At 37.3% G+C, this 21,828-nt stretch overlaps 1 protein-coding gene across 1 annotated transcript; it reads left to right on the top strand.

Annotated features, from left to right (window-relative positions):
- Nucleotides 1-210: 210 nt before the first annotated feature.
- Nucleotides 211-14,984, top strand: LOC122668834 (proteasome subunit beta type-3-A-like). Its single transcript, XM_043865380.1, has 7 exons — nucleotides 211-270; nucleotides 407-588; nucleotides 693-800; nucleotides 2,512-2,601; nucleotides 11,969-12,053; nucleotides 14,011-14,105; nucleotides 14,695-14,984. Exons 1-7 carry the CDS (start codon nucleotides 265-267, stop codon nucleotides 14,741-14,743), a joined length of 615 nt encoding a protein of 204 aa, XP_043721315.1. The 5' UTR covers nucleotides 211-264; the 3' UTR covers nucleotides 14,744-14,984.
- The last annotated feature ends 6,844 nt before the right edge of the window (nucleotides 14,985-21,828 follow it).

The following is a 21,828-nucleotide window of genomic DNA, read 5'->3' as shown; positions in this document are numbered from 1 at the left end:
GACACTAACGATCTCTTACCCTTGATTTCAGTTGCGCTTTGCACCACCCGCACCCGCTGTGTTTTTGTGGTTGGTCCGACCGCAATGACCCGCATTTGGCTTTGTGCCCAAGACACCTTGCTTCTTCAAACAAAAAAACAGAAAAACATTGCAGAGAGTAACCAAGATTCATCTGAGACTGCTCCCTGCGTTTCTTCTGCTCTCCCTTCAGAGATTAATCTCTAAGTCTCATCTACTCACCTTTGATCTTTCTATTGTCCCCCAATGTCGGTAAGATTTCTCTTTTGAGTGGATCTTTCTTCTTTGAAACCCTTATTTGTCTCAGACCAGCTACAGTCTTCTCGAGTTCGCTAGGGCAACTCAATCCAGACTTTTAACTGATCTCTTTTCTCTCTTTTTTGCGCAGATTTTTGAATATAATGGCAGTGCGCTTGTAGCAATGGTAGGAAAGAATTGCTTTGCTATTGCCAGTGATCGGCGACTAGGTGTGCAGCTTCAGACCATTGCAACCGATTTCCCCAGGATTTACAAGATTCACGAAAAACTTTATATCGGACTCGCTGGGCTTGCCACAGATGCCCAAACTCTGTAGGAGTCACTGCTTCGCTTTGCTTTGAGTTTTTATTTTTGTTTCATCTTGAAAGAAAAATTTTCTAATTGTTTTCATTACAATCTTCATTTCAATTTCAAAGGTATCAGCGACTTGTCTTCCGTCACAAACTATATCATCTCAGAGAAGAGAGGGATATGAAGCCGGAGACTTTTTCCAGTCTTGTTTCTGCTATTCTATATGAGAAAAGGTTGGTTCTAACAATGAAAATGATGTTCTACAGTGAAGAGTTTTATTGGGCTAAGTTTTAATCGCTAAAATCTTGTGTGCTGTTGTTGATGTCTGCTGTTTGTAAATGGCTTTTAGTCCAAACTCAAAAAATTCAGTCTTGGGGAATCGGATTCAGCTCGCTTTGACTTAGTAGGAAACATTGCTGTTGCTCATTTTTGTTGTGGACAATTCATCTCCCATTTTAAGGGCAATTTTATAGGATGGATTACTGAGCTGTCGGAATGTCCAACAAACTTTAAACCTGATTGGAAAATTTTAACTGTGGCTGCTTAGACATGTTTGATAAACTCTTTGGCTAATTTTCCTGCTAGAAGCCAGAACTGAAGCATTTAAAGCAGTTACGTAACATGGACACGTTGCTTGCATGCATTTTCATAACCTAATATGTCTCCTGATTTGTTAAATTTTTTGCTTCAGCATCCCCTTGTGAAGTTGTTGATTCCCTGTAACCAAGGTTTCAAAGGAATCACTATTACTTTTTACTGTTCAGTTGTTGGTGTTATCTGCTTGGTTCAATTCAAGATATTTCATATACTTAGGAGGGTTGAGCTGATGCCACCTTTGGCTAGGTCATTATGTTGTTTAGATTTGTAGGATGACTCAATGTGTTTTTGTTATTTTTCTTTGAATAAATAGTCTCTGATAATATATGTTGCTATCAAGTGTGGCTTAATGGAAAGATCAGCCCAAAGAAGAGTATCTGTTGTTTAAAAAATATGGATGCCTTCTACATGGTACATGTGAATAGCATATTTTTGGTACCACTGAACAATATCTTGGACATCAACGTTAGTGTCGAAAAAAAAGGGCCTGATAAATTGACATCTGGAAACATATGTATATTTGTATAAAATGTACATTCTTCTGGTAGGCAGTTACAAGGGTGGAAATATATTTATGTTTCCTCTTCATGCTGTTACATATATATTTTCTTTGTATGAGCATGCATGCACTCTCTTTCATTTTTTTTTAATTAGAGGAAAAATGGATTGTCCGGTGAAGTGGATATGCTTTCAGTTTCTGACCCATGTGGGTATGGCTAGTAAATGAAAATACATTTGTCATTGTTACATAGGATTCTCCACTCATTTATATTTACATACTAGGCATCTGATTTGTGAATCTGTGATCTAATTTTGAATTATAGTTGAAACCAAGATATTTGATAAGTTTTGAGCTTTGAATGTTGATGAGTTGCCTGACATGTGTCACATTCCAGGATAATTGTTGACACTATAGTATGGCATTTTCCTTTTGCATAGGCTTCTTTTTCCCATCATTGGATGAGTTGCTTGATTATTTTGGCCTCAAAATTGTATAAAGTATGCTTCAGCCATGCTTAGTGAATGTTTGCAATATTTCCTTTTGTCAAATCATTGTTATCGTGTGGTGTAAGGAGGGTTCTCTTTTTCTTGGTGATGAAGTTCAGCCAACTCCTTAGCAGACAAGTTGGCTAGGGATGGGGTTATTTGGGATTTTATATATCCCGGAGGATACCTAATAGTTTAGACTGTTTCTTGTGGCCTTCAGTCTATGCTGTAGTTTGTATTATTTGGTTTCCTTAGCAATAAAATTTCACTGTCGCCTATCCTAAATTTTTATTTTATGTGTTGCAATCTGAAACAATAAAGATAACGCCGCTAAAGACATGCATGTGGTTCTTGTTATAGATTTGGGCCATATTTCGTCCAACCTGTGATTGCTGGATTGGGAGACGATGACAAGCCTTTCATCTGCACAATGGATTCACTTGGTGCAAAGTATGTTTTCTTCCTTTCACATCTTAATGATCTGATGGTTATTGTTTGAAATTTGCTTACATGCGATGGATCTTGAGCAGCTATAAATTTTTTGCATTCCTCTTAAAATCATTTTGTACTGTCACATTTGATGAAGCCATTATTTGGTTTGGATTTAAAAAATGCTATAATTTTTTGCTATTCATTTTATGCTAACCCCTATATGTAGATTGTGGGTAGGAATGTGTCACTCTCTGTGCAGATAGTGCAATTATTTGAATGACAAAGGCAACCTGATGAAACCATGTCATTTATCATCTAGTCCTGATTTCTTGTTGTGTTCACACTCATCATGAAACTTTCTCATTGTTGGTGTCGTGTTTGCATAGAAAAGAGTATAGGCTGTTTAGAATTTTCAACTAGTTTACCACATTTTGCAAATATTTGTGTCAAAGCTGCACATTTAGATTTATTTGTGATTCTAATGGAGGAAGATTCCAAATTTGATGGGTATCTGTGGTCTTCTTCAAGGATCCCGGTTCCAAAAAAAAGTTGTCTAATGTGGGTTCGTAAAGAATTTCTATAATGCAGCATTGTCACCTTCTAGAGGAAGAAATGAACTGTAAAATATGGTTAGAATTTCTAAGTTTGAGTCAAAAGCCCCATCTTCCAACATTGTGGATGCCGCCTAGGTACAGCTTCATTGTTGCATAACATTTTACCACTAAATACATCCAGACCCCTTAAAATGAGCAGCTAGTTACTTTTGTTGTTAGGCAAGAACTTTGATGAGAAAATAGTGTAGATTGACTGATGCTCTACCAATTCAAAAGAATTTTATTATGAATCATCTCTGGCACCAAATAATGGTGTTCTTCAAAAGTCCATGTTTAATTCAAAGGAATTCATGCATGCCTGGGACAAAATGGCTGTTTTCTTTTTGAGTTGAGTCATTATATGATGTACTCATCTATGTGGCTTGATTTTGATGCCTTTTCAAATCTTATTGAGTTACCTCTCAAATGGGACAATGATTTTGTGATTCCTAGCTATTTTTGTAAAGTTATGGCAGTTTACTGACATGGTGTCAGGCTGTGGTGGGACTTAAATATTAGAAATTCAATTTGATTGGAGTCAATTGGGTGGGATTTTTATTTTAATGTGTTTCATTGTAATTGTGATCAGATGTAAATCAAAACGGTAGTTCTGCTTGTGGTGGGTAGAAGAATGTGAAAAAAAGGGCGTACCCAGTGCACGAGGCTCCCGCCATTGCGAGGCCTGGGGAGGGTCATAATGTACGCAGCCTTACCCCTGCTTTCGCAGAGAGGCTGGTGTGTGTGTGTGTGTGTGTGAGAGAGAGAGAGAGAGAGAGAGAGAGAGATGGGCTACGCTGTAAGTGTCCTAACTTAGTAAAATAATAAGTTAATAAAAAACATCTTAACAGAGAAGGAAATCCTGCCATAGCAGGTGCTTTGGAGGAGTCCCGACTAACTCAGTAATGTAGTCCTAGTTAGGTAGGAGACCTACTAGGATCCAAACAACAAGATCAAACAACAAAAGGGGCTGCTGGTTCGAATGGACAGCACTAGGATTTAGGTCAATTCCTAGGGTTTGGGTTGGATATTGGGAAAGGGGTTTATAGGGTATTAATGGGCAGGTCTAGGGGGTCAATATGGTACAAAAATAATAGGATTTGGGAAGGTTTTAAAATTCTGCAATTCTGGACAGAATTGAGTTGCAGATTTTAGGTTTAATGGAGTGGGGGAATGGAGGGGTTGTAGTGGAGACTAAGGGCTGTGTTTAAGGTCGAGTGTAGGGAGAGGTGCGGAGAATATAGGCTGGAAGTATGGTTCGAAATTGATGGCCAGATCTGTAGTTATGAGGGAGTCCTAGTTGAGGTAGGAGTTGCAGGTTTAATGGAAAGTAGGGTTTGATGGATGGAGGGGGGTGTGGATTAGGTTAGAGGATGAAGAGGGGAAGGATATATGTAAGAAACTAAGATTACTTACTAGTTTGATCTCCTTCAAAGGCAGCAGCAGCAGCAGCAGCTTGAAGAAGCTCGATTGAATAAGACGAAAGACCTCCCGATCTACAAGATGTGCTGCTTGAAGAAGCTCGATTGAATAAGACGAAAGACCTCCCGATCTACAAGATGCAAGGAGTCGATCGGAGTCCACCAATCCCTTCAACTTTGATATTACTCACAAGGCACACTCACGATGGAGCAAAGGCAGCAAGCATAAAGCTAATTTTTATTAATCAAATTCGTATATAATGCTGGCCTCCCTTACAAACTTATATAGAAGACTCAAAAATAGACTTAGACACTAAAAAGGAATGGCCTAACCTTATCCCTAAGCTATTAGGTAACTTAAACCAACTAGGAAACTAAAATACTAAAAGAAATAGACTCAAATCATGGCTGGACTTATAGAGCCCTAATCCAGCCCAACTTACATCACATGACCACTTAAGTTGTCACATGATCACTTAACCAAGTCACATGATCACTTAAATTGAACCAATTGGATGCAACCAATTTGAACCGGTTCAATTAAAAAACATAAAAATAAACTAAGTATTGGGCTAATCCCGTATGCAACCTATATACCCATATTTTAGGCCCATAAAAGTGGCCTATTACATTAGAAACCCATGGGATCAAAGGCCCAACATATATATATCCCAACCCTACACTTATTCCCAATGAAACAAGCCCTATTTGATGATGAATCTGCATCAACTCTCCCCAACTTGAAAAAATTCGTCCTCGAATTTTGTAATGATGAGAGGGAATCAACATGTGATCAGCAGCTTTGACCATCCACAAACAGAATTTCGATGAAGCGGGAACATTAGGGATAAAGTCTTCAATGCGTGGAGCGTTCTCTTCAAAGAACCATAGTGGCATAACAAACTCTATGTGCTCGACCTCTTCAAGAACAACATCTTGGATGTCGATGATATCTTGTGGAGTGTTGTCAATCACCACTTCATCTTCCATGTCCTCAGCCTTGTCTACTTTGCCCTCTTCAGTAGTTTCTTCTACCATTGTGTGTTGGACCTCCACATCAATTTGATGGCCGAGCTTCTCAACCATGATCTCAACTACTGGTGCAGCTTGATCTTCTTGAATTTCTTTAGCTATAGGTTCTTGAATCTCTTCAACACAAACCGCTTTAGTAGAATCTTTTGTTGGTGCATCTGCCATAGGTGAAACTTCAAACACAATCGATGTCACTTGCATTTGAGTTGACATGTTCGATAGTCCTTATGGCTGTACAGTCGATGTGGTCACCTTTGGTTGTAATCATTTTAGACTAAACAAATGGTATAGACGCTGTCGATCAGGTAGGACACACAAGTTGTTTTCCGGTTCAATCCAACCTTGTCGCTCGTCCAACCAATTGCAACCTACTACAATAAAGCTCCTTGGAGATGGTACCGTCTTACACCAAGCACCATCATGATATGAAGAACACCTAAATTCAACACAGACTTTACCTGTAGGCTCGATGCAAATCTCTCCTGATTGGGACAACATATCCACCACGGATTGTGAAATAATGTTGTTACGTCTCCTCTCATCAACAACTAAGATGGCTGTGCTCCCATTGGGTAGACGAACTTGGGTCTTGAAAACGAAGGGAGGTGGGTCTTTCAAGGCTTGGTTGGAGCTTCCCTCCGCCATAGCTCTGATACCCCTTAATGTAGTCCTAGTTAGGTAGGAGACCTACTAGGAGCCAAACAACAAAAGGGGCTGCTGGTTCGAATGGACAGCACTAGGATTTAGGTCAATTCCTAGGGTTTGGGTTGGATATTGGGAAAGGGGTTTATAGGGTATTAATGGGCAGGTTTAGGGGGTCAATATGGTATAAAAATAATAGGATTTGGGAAGGTTTTAAAATTCTGCAATTATGGACAGAATTGAGTTGCAGATTTTAGGTTTAATGGAGTGGGGGAATGGAGGGGTTGTAGTGGAGACTAAGTGCTGTGTTTAAGGTCGAGTGTAGGGAGAGGTGCGGAGAATATAGGCTGGAAGTATGGTTCGAAATTGATGGCCAGATCTGTAGTTATGAGGGAGTCCTAGTTGAGGTAGGAGTTGCAGGTTTAATGGAAAGTAGGGTTTGATGGATGGAGGGGGGTGTGGATTAGGTTAGAGGATGAAGAGGGGAAGGATATATGTAAGAAACTAAGATTACTTACTAGTTTGATCTCCTTCAAAGGCAGCAGCAGTAGCTTGAAGAAGCTCGATTGAATAAGAAGAAAGACCTCCCGATCTACAAGATGCAAGAAGTCGATCGGAGTCCACCAATCCCTTCAACCTTGATATTACTCACAAGGCACACTCACGATGGAGCAAAGGCAGCAAGCATAGAGCTAATTTTTATTAATCAAATTCGTATATAATGCTGGCCTCCCTTACAAACTTATATAGAAGACTCAAAAATAGACTTAGACACTAAAAAGGAATGGCCTAACCTTATCCCTAAGCTATTAGGTAACTTAAACCAACTAGGAAACTAAAATACTAAAAGAAATAGACTCAAAACATGGCTGGACTTATAGAGTCCTAATCCAGCCCAACTTACATCACATGACCACTTAAGTTGTCACATGATCACTTAACCAAGTCACATGATCACTTAAATTGAACCAATTGGATGCAACCAATTTGAACCGGTTCAATTAAAAAACATAAAAATAAACTAAGTATTGGGCTAATCCCGTATGCAACCTATATACCCATATTTTAGGTCCATAAAAGTGGCCTATTACATTAGAAACCCGTGGGATCAAAGGCCCAACATATATATATCCCAACCCTACACTTATTCCCAATGAAACAAGCCCTATTTGATGATGAATCTGCATCACTCAGAAACTAACTTTATCCGACTCTTATCTACCCTCCATCTCATAGAAAATAATTACTTAATTGAAACTCTTTAATAAATAAATAAAACACTCCTTACTCAAGGTCTGGGGTTCAATGTTGAGGGGTTATGATGCGGTTCGTAGCTAAGTTGGGTCGATGCCCTAGAGTTTGTTTCATTGTTGTGTGTGCTTCCCTTTATTTTATATTATCATTTCTGTTTCTTCTGGGATCCATGTAGCCAACCTATTTAGTTGGGATAAGGCTGAGTTGTTGTAATAAATAAATAAAACGAACCAATCTGGACTGAGTTTATGTAATCCCTATATTCCTGCCACCCAATAAATATAAAAGTAATCAAATTAAACTACTAAACTTAATCCACCACTTGAATCAATAATGCTGGTTCATTGAGCATGGTCACTGGAAGTGACCCAATTGACTGAACCTTGTTTGAACCAGAAAAAGGTTCAGATATGGACCAAACCAAATCAAACCAATTCTGAATTATTCCCTCCTTGTTAGAAACCGCTCCTCCTCGAGTCTTATGATGAGAACAAATCTCCACCACTGGATCAACATCCACGATCGTTGCCTTAATGTTACGATAATACAACTCATCTCACTATTAAAATCAGCAATGATCGGCTTCTTTACATCCAAGATTTGTGGAGTAAGAAGGAAATCAACCAAGTTTTGTCTATTCAAGCACTTGTAACCTTCTCATGATTTTATTGAAGAATGGAATAGATTTGAGTAGATGGAAATGAAGACAGTACATTGACGACCTGGATTCACCGACATCAATGATATAGGTCTCATCTGGACGGGTAGCAGTCAGTAGGCATAGAAGCAGTAGCAGTGGAAGTAATATCTCTTTGCCCCATAGGCCTTCAGTGAGTGAAAGACTTTTAAAGAGGAGAGGACTTTCACTCCAGTCAATCGATCGATCATGGGATCAGTATGGACTGAACTACAGACATGCTGCTCTAGTTCAGATCAAGGAAAAGGGATAAGGATAAAGGGGACAAGCTACCACAAACAGATTGACAATCTAACAGTGGCAGAACTGTCCCTGTCGCTTGATACATATGGCCGACTTTCAAATACCAGTACTTTTTCTCCCTTTTGGAAAATTGTGTGGTTTCTTGGTGCTGATCAACTGAGCCTCAACAGCTTCTTTCCCTTTCTCTCAATTTCTCTCTCCTTCTCTGCTATCAAATCTATCTTCCCAGACCAGAACCTCTCATTTCTAAGGTCAAATTTATTCTTCTTTCCCTTGGAATACTCTATTTTCTAATCTTATTTGCTGATCTGAGTTTCGTTTATAATATGAAATCCTCTAATCGTATTGCTCTCAGCTGTCCTCACTGAGTTTTTATTGATATATAATCCCAACATGATAGGCTGCGAGAAAGTCGTTTGAGGTGGCATGTGCATGTGCATGTGCATGTGCATGTGCATGTGCAATGTAGGCTTTTGAATGCTCTAGTACAGAGGGGGTGATTTGATTTAGATTGAAGGAAATAAAAGAGCTGGGGGTAGGCCTAAAGTGATTCTAGGAGAAGTGGTGAGGAAAGACATGCATAGCTTAGGACTTGTTACAAGTATGGCTTTGAATAGAGCTGATCGGAGAAAAAGGATTCATGTAGCCGAGCCATTTAGTTGGGATGAGGCTGAGTGAGTTGTATTTTCCAGGTCAGATTGCTGGACTTCTGTTCAATACTATCTGTTAATCGTACTTCATACCCTTCTCTGTTCCACCCTATTCTGTTAAAAGATCTAGTTGTGCCCCATATTTAGTGAGAGAAATGTGGATTTTAACATTCGATTAATAAGTCTGATCCTGGTGAAAATTTGACTGAAGTTCGGTGGTGGTCAGCTTTTGAGACATCAGATTTCTCCTCTCTCATATCCATAGTTGTCACGGCGTCTAGGCGACCCAAGGCATTGGAGAAGGTCCAAAATCAAGGCGACACCAACTAGGCGACCAAGGCGCCTGGATGCCTTGACAACTATGCTCGTATCCCCTGTATTTTGAAATTCGATTTCTTCTCTAAATTCTGTTTATTTTCTTTCCTGCTGTTTCTTAATCTTATATTGTGTCCTCTGTTAATATTATATCTGCTACTAGACAAATCTGTGGCTCCTTTGGTCCTATGTTGCATTATTCAAAAAGTTCTATTTCCCTATTCTAAATATTTATATTTAATCCTCATCCATGATTTTGTCTTTTTCTTATCAATTTTGCTTAAATGTTTTATAGTTCTTTTATAAAAGGGGACACGGTACCCCACCTTTTTTGACATAGTTTAGCTGAGTTCATATACCCATTCCCATTTCTGGACACATTTCCCATGTCCTAAGTTATAAGCATTGGGTGGATTTGACTCTTGGACACTTTACCTTTACACAATACTCACAAGTGAACCTGTGTAACATTGGGGCATACATATACTCATTCAAAGTTCTTTTGAGTTCTTTCTAGTGCTTGAAATATTCTTTGATTTCTGGATTTATTTATTATTATTTTTTGCAAGTTTTTGTACCATTATTTGAATTTTCTTTTCAGAAACTTTTTTCTTCTATATTAGAGAACTCTCATGTATTCATTAGAATTCACCATAATCACAAAAGGTTGTAATTATACCATAGTTGTCATGGCGTCACCAAGGCGCCGCCATGGCGTCCTGGCGCTGGAGAAGGTTGCATAGCGACCTACGCCATGGCGTCCCTCTTTGATTTCTTCTTCCTGCCTCTCTTTCCCTCTTCGATTTGTTCTTCTTGTCTTCGATTTCTTCTTCCCTCTTCGATTTCTTCTTTCCCTTTTTGATTTCTTCTTTCCCTCTTCGATTTCTGAATTATCTTCTTAAAACTTGAGAAACAATAGAGAAAAAATAAAACATGGCTTGAGTATACATCTATTAAAACATTAAAAATAGAGAAAATAAAAAATAAAACATGATCGACATGCTCGCCCTGGCAGGCGACATGTCGATATTTCGACGTGACACCCCTCCACCGACTTGGATCGCCATGACGCCGTGACAACTATGAATTATACACCAAACTAATAAACTTATCCGTGATTAGGTGTCTTTGTGTGTGTGGGGGGGGAGGGTCAAAGATTTAACAAAGTTTGGATTGTTCAATTTGGGCCCATTACCCAAAAGATTGGATTTTATACCCATTCAAAATCAGAATTTTTGGTTCACTTTCTCCGTTGAATTCAGATTCTCCAACTTTTTATGTCATAATCAGATTTATGTTGAGCATGAACTCTAATGCTTTATTCCAAGAGGAGTAGAATTAATACTTGCTGCAGCTGTTCGAAAGCTTCAGTTCTCTGTCATTTCAGGCTAACATAGGATGAAACCACCTGAGAGAGAGAAAAATGGGAATAGCGTATGTGAGAAGCATGGAATTAGATCTAACTTAGTTACTTCCTTTCCGGGTGAGGGACTGAATTAACAGGAAAGGATATTAAGGTCATCCATTGCCATCACTTCTCAAGGGGTTCATGCATGCTTTTTATTGGTTGAGATATCTTTTACATTTGTGTCAATGAAGTGAGAGGTAAAGAGGAAAAAATAAAAGAGAGAAACATTTGGTTGATACATGTAGAGTAAAAAAGGGAAGCATTTTTCTTCAGATAAGTATTGGTGTACAATCTTATTCTAACTCCATGTATCATGTGGAACATATGCAAGCTGGGCAAGAGCCATCTGTGTTTGATCTGGCCTTCGGGATGGAGATTATTCTTAAGAAAAATCGACTTGATTATATATATATATATAATGACATTACGTATGGGGGAAATTTTGTGAAACGTAGTTGGATAGCTACAATAACTGGTTGGTTGTTGTACATCAATTCTTTTACAACTTACATTTGTATCTAAACCTCGTAATTGAGAGATGGTCACATAGGACCTTTGCAGCCATAATATACATCAGATTGTCTATTGTTGTAAATTTTTTTTTTTAATCAGCATCAACTCTTGGTATTATACATTGGCTATTCAATTGTGGTTACTAATACTTAAGTGCAAGAAAACATGGTTATGATTGTTTTCTATTATTGTCTCTGGTTTAATTAACTATGAGTCCAGTTTCTGCTCTACACTGGTAATTGTACAAACAATTTACACTCTATTCCCCCTCAAACTAGACCAGCAATACAATTGCAGTCTACAAAATGGTTGTAGGACTACATGATCAGGTTCTCTCAGTTTTGTTAGTGAATAATGAAACTCAATTTGTTTGTGCTTTGCACCTCCACTACCCAAGTTTTCGGCTGAATGTTGCTTGCTACATAATTTGTTTCTTCCCTCACCTTCGTACAGAAAGAAAAAAGAGGGGGGGGGGGGGGGAGGGAGACCCATGTTTCTATAAATGCTTTGGTCAACTACATTTTGTCTAGTTTGGAGTGCTCCTTGTGCACATCTTGAAATGCTTACATTATTGTTCTTTGTTTTGTTTGGGTGCTGATGTTGTCTTGTTCTATCTATAGGGAGCTGGCCAAAGATTTTGTTGTTGCTGGTACTGCGTCAGAGTCCCTCTATGGTGCCTGTGAGTCGATGTACAAGCCTGATATGGTTCGTTTCTTATTTCACTACTACTTATTTTGCCAGAATTAGAAACTTGATATCTACTATCAATTTGTTGAGTAGACTTATCTAGTTGTCTTTTGATCTCTTAAAACATGCTCTCTTTTTTTTTCCGAAGGAATCTTTAGTTAGCTTCTCTATTCCTTTTCCTTCTTGTGAATCAAAATAAAGGATGTGGAATATAAGCTGAAAATGACAGAACAAGCCAAAATTAATTCATATGGGCAAGTTGGTAAAAATCAAAATTGATAAATTACCAGTCATGTTTTTATTAATGCTTGCATACATCATTGGGGGGGGGGGGAGGAGAATAATTCAAACTCCCCCCACATATAAGAAATATATAAGGAACATGTTAATTCAACCCTGGGTTACACAACCCTTAAATTTGGATCACTATGGGCCACAAGTGACAAATAACTGAAATTGAATGATTAGTGGCAGTTTTGTAAATATTCAGAACAGTTTTGAACCCTTTTTGAAGAAATAAAGTACCCTGGGACAGGGGTAATTAAATTGGAAGGAAAAGGGATATCCTGGAAGTTCAGAAAAGTCTGGGTTAAAACAGGATCGACTTTTGAATAGAGAGGTAAAACTGTAATTTCAGCACAATCTAGGACTTGGAAGATAAAATAGACTTGCTTGGGACTATAAGCGGATTTCTAATTAGAGTGGAGGGCTATTCTGAAAAGGCCTTGGAGTGGAGGGGTTGTTTATAATGTCAGAAACAGAAAGCATGTACATAACAGTTAATTGAAAGATGCACTATGGGTGTACTTTAGGATTAGATTTCTAACCCAAAAACCTTTTGAAAACAACTAATTTTTTATCCAAACAACCAGAAAGTGAATTGAAATTCCCAAAAGATGGACAGGGTGGAGTGAACAGTAGCATCTTGGAACTTGGAAAATGAATTCAGATCTCCCAAAGCCAACTCCATTCAGCCTCAAACTTTGCAGTCACGTCACCCAATAGGAGAGACCATTTCCCAAAATTTCAGGCGATCTGAGTTGATTCGATGAAGTTCCAGCAATTTTTTCTCAGACAAACTCTACCGCCAGTACAGGGAATAGCAGCAAAGTAACTTGAACTCAGAGAAAAAGAGGAAACAGGTACAGAAAAGGAGGGAGGAGCAGAAGAGAATACTCCTGGAAGTGAAGAAATCAGAGAGGGAACAGTAGAAAGAAGCAGCGGAAAGTCGTGGTTTTGTCACAACAGCACTCCATCACTAAGACTAAACAAATCTTCATCCACTCTGAGAATCAATGGCTACATGCATCCAAATATAAAGACTTGACAATCCTAATCGTATCCTGAAACTGAAATAGAATTGAATTCAAACTCTTATCTCCTACAATTTCTATCATTGGCTAAACAGGAGAAAAAATATTAATAAATATCAAATGACAAAATTAACCCCTAAACAATTAAACGCCTATATATCCCTAGTGGACCAAAAGCTAGGTTTGGACCTTGTTATTCTCGGTCTAGGTCTCCAAACTTGGTCAAGTCGGTCCAGCCATGGAAGTGCTATTGCATCACATGGTTTCATCTGTAAAAGAAACAGGAGGAACATGGTTTCAAGGTTAGGCCTACTCTAACCACACCAAGTCAGCATTTGCTGGCTCCTATCCAATCCCTGTCCCTGGAAACATGGCAAGGGTGCATTGCTTCCAAACTTAATAGAGCATGATGAATTCATTTCTTCCCTTTGAAATAAAGTCTAGTACAGTTTTCCAGTACTAACAAAACAAAAGCTACATTTTTTCTCCACATGGGGGAGTTTCTAGCGTGATGAGGTGCGTGAGTAGGTTGAAAATCATGCGGCTGCGAGTGATTTTTTAAGACTGCTGATCATGGCTATATCCTTGATGAATCTTGCAATTTCCAAACCATGGTAATTTTTTCAATTATCCCAAGTGCTTTCTTTTGAATTGTCTTTCAGGAAGCGGAAGAACTATTTGAGACTATTTCTCAGGCACTGCTTGCCTCTGTGGATCGGGACTGTTTGAGTGGATGGGGTGGACACGTCTTTGTTGTGTAAGCACTCTTTATTTGTTTCTTTTCCTACCTAAATCCTGTATCTGGATGCATGAGAGTTCTATATTAATTCTTTCATTACTGGGGGAGTCAGCTGTCAAGGACTGAAAAAGAGCAATTTAGCTTCATAAAGTTTGCTGGATGCGAGTCCTTTTGTTAATACATAGTTATACTGAAGCTCCTGTATCCACTATCCAGGAGGTCTTGGGTTCAAGCTTCCTGGTTCACATCTCCCCCCCCCCCCCCCTCTTTCTTACCTATAAAAAAAAAATGTGCTCTTCCATTTTGGCATCTTACTACTATTTTGAAGAATCCTGCGTATTCATGAGTGATTTGATTTTTCTCGTCTGTCACCTAAAATAAAGAAATGTGGACCATCCAGAATAGCCAGCAGTCTGGAGGGTTTGAACATTGGGAGATCTATGTATGATAGTAATATAGTATGTTACATTCTGTCAAACTTCAACAATGGCTCCGTCTCTTGGTTGTTTCTTACAGATAGATAGATCACTCGTTTTGGTGGGCCAACTAGATTTTTATTTTGGGTTAATTCATACTTGTGTGATTTCTGTACTTTTCTGTTCTGCAGTACTCCGACGGAAGTTATAGAGAGGACCCTGAAGGGAAGAATGGACTGATTGGGATCTAAAATGGACAGAAATAGTAAACCTCATCAAGTTGGGCTTTGGATTCAGCCATCCAAGTTGTGTTATTTAGGTATGAATGTTGGTGAGGCCATTCGAGCTGTTGAGATTCTCTTTGACAATTGACCTTGTTATAAGCAAAGCTGGGCATCAGACTTTAAATCTGTAGTTTCATCTGTCGAAGAAAACTGTTACAAATTTATTTTCAGATGGCCAAAGCAGAATTGTTTCTTTATTTCTGACGTGCTTATGCCTTATCCGCCTACCGCACCCATTTAGGCCGCTGTGTATGTTTTGCTTAAAATATTTTACGGAAAAGAAATTCTTATTTATATTTTATATTTTTTTGTCAGTTAGCGATTTTTTATGCCACATGACTAATAAACGCATAAAAGGGATGATGTTTTATAACATTTTTTTGTTTACCAAAAAATAAAATATAATATATTTTTCTTTTTGTGTTTTAATCCTAATATAATTTTGATGTGATTTTCAACAAATTCTGTAAAGGGTGTAACTTTTTGTTGCCAAAGTGGTGAACTAATCAACTAAGCCGTTGTAACATTCTTTTAATCAATCCTTGTCTTATTCTCATAGATATTTAATGTAGGAATGAAAGACAGATTTTAAAAAGTTTAAAGTTATTTAATGCAATATTTATGTGAAATGATAAGATTTGTCATCAATTTGGTCACAGTAAGATTTTTCTTTTCACAAAATATTTTTATGAAAAATTAAGTATAGATTTAACAATCTAGTAATGGAAATATATACTACAAATTTTTACCCAATTTAATAGGGCAAGGGTAAGTCCCTGAATCACTTCAAGGATTTAAGAATGGCCACAATCGAAAGATTTTGCACCAATTCTTTTGTTGGCCCAATAAGGCAAGGGTAAGTCTACCAGGTCCTTTAGGCTCCTAAAAAATATAGAAAGTTTTGTTTGTGTAACTATCTTAAAATTTTAATATATATAATAACAGTTTTCTTTACTATCACTATGCCTAGTGAAGTATATATAATAACAGTTTTCTTTACTATCATTGCACCATCCAACCCAAGGGCCGTGAAGCCCAAAGGCCCAAAGATTTTCTTCTTAAGGAATTAGGGTTCTAATTTTGTTGATGGCCAAGGCAGTCGAGCTTGCAAAAGAGAGAGAGAGAGAGAGAGAGGACGCAGAGAAAAGATGGATCCATTTTCATCGCCTTCGAGCGGGTCGTCGTCCCAACCGTCAACAGAGGCCATCATGGACCAGTTGAAGACTCAGCTTGCCCAGGCTTACATGGAGGAGTTCGTTGAGACGATAAGAGGGAAGTGCTTTGAAAAGTGCATTACAAAGCCAGGGACAAGCCTGAGTGGGAGTGAAAGTAGTTGCATTTCAAGATGTGTGGATCGCTACCCTTTTTTTTTTTTTTTTTTTTTTTTTTAAATTTTTTTGGTGGTAAATGATCGCTACCTTGAAGCCACGGGTATTATTAGTCGAGCGCTTCTGTCCTCTCCACGCTAGAGGTTTCAATCCCTTGAGGATCTTTTGTGGCTGCCAAATCTCAGAGAAATTGCATCATAGAGTGCATGTTGTGGGTTCTTATCATTGAGTTCTTATCATTGAAGCTCACCATGACCCTTGGTTCACACAAAAATTGTTCATTTAAATATTTAACGTGACATAGTTCTTATAAACGTCTGATTTTTCCTTATTTTTGGTTTTGTTGAATAGAGAAACAGTTACAACTTCTTAATGTTTGCTCTTTGAAAAAAAAAAGTATAATGCTTCACTATTTGTCACATGACAGAACATGGGTTAGTTCCTGTGGTAGAGAATCAGTCAAGCATCTCATTGGTACAATTTCAACTTAAAATGAGTAGAGGAAATAGCATTACAAAAGATCCCATTTTGTATTTTATATTCGTCTCCATTTGATGATGTTTTGATAATTTTACTATAAATTTGAATAAGAGTTTGAGCAACTTTCCTTGCTTTATTTGAAATAAAATTTCGTCATTGAGATGTATGCAAGGTCCTCTACACATGGATCAACCCCAACCCATATACTGTCAAGTGACAAATAATGAAGCGTTATACTCACTAGGCATATTGGCGGTAGAAGGATTCAATAAGTAATCATACTTTTAAAATGAAATCATTTTTTTTTCCCCTTACAATCAAGGAATTTAGTTGCAAAATATAGTTGTTGCGTCAAGAAATCTCCATAGATTATCTTCCTACCCTATAGCCTGCACAGAAGAGTAGAGTAAGCACCAGAGGGCTGCTTTACACCAGCAGAGACTCTCTAATGCATAAGTCAGATCTCTCTAAGCAATAATTGTTAATATTCAAGAAGGATCTGTACGTGGTGATACCTGAGTATTTATAGAGTTCCTGGCTAGCAGAAGAGGTGGTGGAGAGAGCCCCAATCTAGTAGTCTTCTATTCATGATAAGAATATCATTGATAAGAGTCTCTTTAGGAGTGTAATCCTTGATTGACTAGAATCGTAGGCACTACTCTTATAGTTTCTTTATAGAAGTAAGTTGGCACAAGGAAGGATTAACCCACATTTACGTGGTGTGTTGCGCCGTTTTTGGTAGTCTCCTTATTGGAGCAGGTCATGGAAGTGATCTGTTGGATCTTTAATCGTTAATAGGCTTCAACGCTCTGATGACATGGTGCAATTTAATTGGATGATTATATTTGGGTATAATAATAGAAAAATTTTTATAATGAGATTTTGAATTAATTATATAATAATATTAATAGAATATTTCATTTTAATTTCATGCAAGAACCTTGTTTCTGATTGTTAGTGATCATCTGTATCCGTCGTGACTTGGTACATGGCAAACATTGGCTGAACGGAAAAAAAAATTTACCTTGTCCATGCCAATCTTATTGGTCAAACTTTAGTCTTGAACGAAAAAAAAAATACCTTGTCCAATGACAAAAAAATCACAGAATACTATGAAATTGTATTCTTCATAGTATTCTTGTAATTTGATGAAACTCTAAGTTAGACATATTGATCACTTATATACTTGTTTCAGGTTGAAATTTGACCCTTGAGATGGTTGTAGGGTCCATTATCAAATGGTTTCCCTCGCATTCATGCAAATCTACCACATGACAAGGAAGCATGGCCTTGCCCTCATCCCTTTAATTATTATATAGGTGTTTAGTAGTTACTTGTCTTTCGGGTAGTCAAGCAGCTCAATATGAGGGTCAATATGAGATCTCCTTCGGCAACATTGAAAATTTCTGCATGGTCAATCTATTGAAGGTGCTAATGGAATTGATGAGTTCTAATCACCCTGCAAAATGGTTTGTACATGTAGCATAACTAGATCGGCAAACAGATAATTATATGGTCTGTGCTGATTTGAGAACAAAGATACATATATATCAAAATAGGGGTGATGTTCTCCGCTCTGGAGTGCATGGGGCATATGGTGCACCCAAACACATGGAAAAAGACGGGACGACGGTCATTTTGCCCACCCCATGTGTCTACCTATCTCACTCTTCCTAGTTTACATAGTTGGACAGAACACCTATCAAAAAGCAGCATTTTTAATCTTGATCTCCCCCCGCCCCCCACTCCCCCCCCCCCCCACCACCAAGCTAACTAGGTCAAATCTTTTGATGTTGACAACCTAAGGCAAAAGAACCAAGGATATTCTGAAAAATCGAAATTTGATAGTTTGCCAAATAGGGATAATACCAAAGAAAAAAAAAATTCTTCATCATGGGTGAAGAGAATGTAGGGATTGGGGCAATTATTGCTCCCTTTGTTCCTATTGTATAAAGTTCAAAATACCTTTTGACACTATTTTAGGAGTCTCATTCAACCGGTAGAATCTGTGGATTAAAAGATTCTCTCTTTACCATGGATAAAGGAAAACTTTCAATTCAATATCAAAAATGCAGATTATGTGAGGAGGATACCTAGTTATCATTGGAACCATATCCTTTTTATCTTCAATACCTAAAATTGAGGAGTTTGAATTCAAACATCTTAATTTATTATGCCATGCATCCAATACTAGGGCACTTTTTCTTTTTCCACTGAAAGAAAATGGGATTTAAGATAAGAGCTACTTCTCTTAGGTTTCTTTATCTGGGTGCCACGTACGTGGTTAGAAAATGACAAAAATTAGTAGAGGAGGAAAGGCAAAGAGAGGAATCTTATATTATCCTTTCTTTTTGGTAAAGGATTTTGTGCATGGCCATGCATGGTGCACGTTTGCACCTGTAACCATTAGATGGAAATGAGGGGTTGTATACCACACATGATCATGTCCATTTAATAGTTGTAAACACGATCATGCACCATGCACGACTGTATACAAAAAACTCACCCCTATCTTTTTTGTGATTATTTGAGAATTTGTCATAATTTATTCGAATGGGAAAAATATGTTATGAACCTCTGAACTTTGACAATGGTTAATAAAAAAAAGGGAAACAGTTTTCTGTCTGGGACTCCCATGTGTCTATCTCTCTCTTCCTTAAAATAAGGGGGCAGAGGTATCTTTTCACATGGGGAAGAGAGAGATAGACTCATGGGAGTGCTGACATAGGCCACACTCCCGGACAGAGATCTTTTACCCTAAAAAAAAAATCCCAAGGCTTTGTTTGTTTTAACAAAAAGATATTTCTTGAAAAATCAATGTTTAACATAAAATTAGTTTCAATATCTTTACTATTAGTCTTCATAAATGACTTTGGAAGGAGAAAGCACATGGTCGTGGTGGTCTTCCAATTCTGAGCCAGGATATTGCCACATTCTTTTGAAAACGATATTAAAAAATTAGCATAAATTGATATTGCATTAAGACAAGAGATCGATGTCTAGTCGTGTAATCTCTGGATCAATGCGGAAGCCAATGAAATAACATGCAATTTTTTTGTCAATGTATGGTGAATAATGTTTTTTCTTTTAAATGATATTGAATAATATTAAATTCCCATTTTATGGTCTTGTTTCTTGCCTTTAGGAAAATACATTTCATGACTAATGTCACTATTTTTTTCCAATGTGGAAAGAAGGGTTTTTAATTATATTAGTGACATAACACATAGATTGGTTTTATGAGGTCATGATCTCTGTTAGCAAAAATGCATTCTCGTTTTTTACCGTTTTAAACACGTTTTGCTGTATGTTTGGAAAAAAAGGTAAACGACAAGCATTACTGTTTTAAACGCATTTAAAACACATTTATGTTTTATTGGCATTTTTAAAGTCTTTGGACTTGTTGAACAATAGTTTACTTTAATGATTATATCTCTTTGTCCCACACTCTGATTGGCATGATTCTTTCACCGACGTAAAGATGACTCGAATGGCTACATTTTACATGACATCACCTTCAACTCAAGATCGATACACAGACACCGAAATTAGAAGTATATATTTCAAATAAAAATTCCTCAATTTATACGAGAATAATATCATTTTTTTTGTTTTTTTTTTTTTTAAACATAAACGTTTAAAACCCATACCGTCCGTTTTATGTTTTTTACTGTTCTCTAGTTTTTGACTGTTTTATTTGACCGTCCATTTGTAATTTTTTACCATTTAAAACTCATACTATAAGACTCCGTTTTTTTTTGCCGTTCCTGTTTTTACTAACTATGGTCATGACTTCTTTCTAGTTTTAATGAAGACAATATAAGGAAAATGAAATTAAAACATAAATAAAATGGATACTTTTGTGATCAATACCAAAATTCTTAGATTTCAAGTGGAAAATAAAGATTCTATTTGAAAAGTATAAATACAACATTATTTAGTTACAAAAATTTTTATTTTTAAAAATTTATTTTACTTTACTTGCAATTAAACAGAGCCTAAAATAAAAATGAAAAGAATTACAATTAATTTGGAAAAAGAATTCTTACAGACCCATTGTAGAAACCCATGCCTACAAACTGTTTTTTTTGGTAGAACCCATGCCTACAAACATACATCACTATCTTTATGTCACATGGATTAGATGATTTGATATTTTGGTCATGGGATAGATGAGATGCTCTTAGGTTAAACATCACATGTCAAATTTGGTCGACTATCTCAATCAAATGAGTCAAAATCTTGTTGATATTGTTGCATGGTTTCTTCCCCAGTCTCTACCAATCAGTCAATTCCACATTTAAAAGAAAAATTTAAGTGATGACATATATGAAAAACATATCTATCTATCTTAACTAAAATATATTTATATATATGAAAAACATATCTACCAAATTTTGCAGAGATAGTTTTCCTTCGCCCAGGGTCAAGGGAAAATCCCTTTAACTGAGGGGTTCAGATGGCGTGCATTGGGTATCAAGGAGCAATATAGGAATAGTATCGACTTTGTACTATAGGGGGATGAATATTTATGACCTTAGATGGTTGTACCTTTCTTTCACCTACAGTATAGGAAAACTTTATCCAATTTATGCGGTATCAAAGTTGCCACATGGAAGTGAATGGTGGAGAAAGGATTCCTACAATAGGCATGCAATGGTTATACTTTAGATTGATAGGAAGCAATCGTAAAACCAAATTGAACCAAAATCCAATTCTTAATGCGCAATTTTGGATTTGGGTTTTGGAAACAAGTACAAAATCTAAATCGATCAGACCGACTTGTTCTTTTTATTATTATATATGAGAAAAGGAATCATGCGCCATCCTTGTACAGATTTCTTTATACTTGGAACCTACACTGACACACTCTTTCTTCTATTCTAACCATGAGGGCCTCATGTGAACTCCATATGAAATAGTTAAGTCAATTTGATAAAAATCAGAAATCAAACTGAACCAACCCAATTTGGACCTACAGTCTCATGCATGTTTTGTGGAGACAGATACAGGTTTTACAATACTCTAAGCAGGGGATTTTTTTCCTCTATCATGAAGTGTATTTCACGTCATAACCGTTGGATTTCTCTCTGACACGTGTCGAACATCCATAAAGAGAACCTCACAACTGAATGGGTGAGGGAACCTTAGAGGAAAAAAATCCCTAAGCAGGGCATGTATTGTATAAATGATACATACACTGAACTGAATCCGCTTGTTGCTGTTCCTAAAG

This window comes from Telopea speciosissima, chromosome 7 (genome assembly GCF_018873765.1).
Source record: "Telopea speciosissima isolate NSW1024214 ecotype Mountain lineage chromosome 7, Tspe_v1, whole genome shotgun sequence".
Classification (NCBI taxonomy): Eukaryota; Viridiplantae; Streptophyta; class Magnoliopsida; order Proteales; family Proteaceae; genus Telopea; species Telopea speciosissima.
The sequence above is the reverse complement of the archived record's forward strand: the minus strand, read 5'-3'. Positions and strand labels throughout refer to the sequence as shown.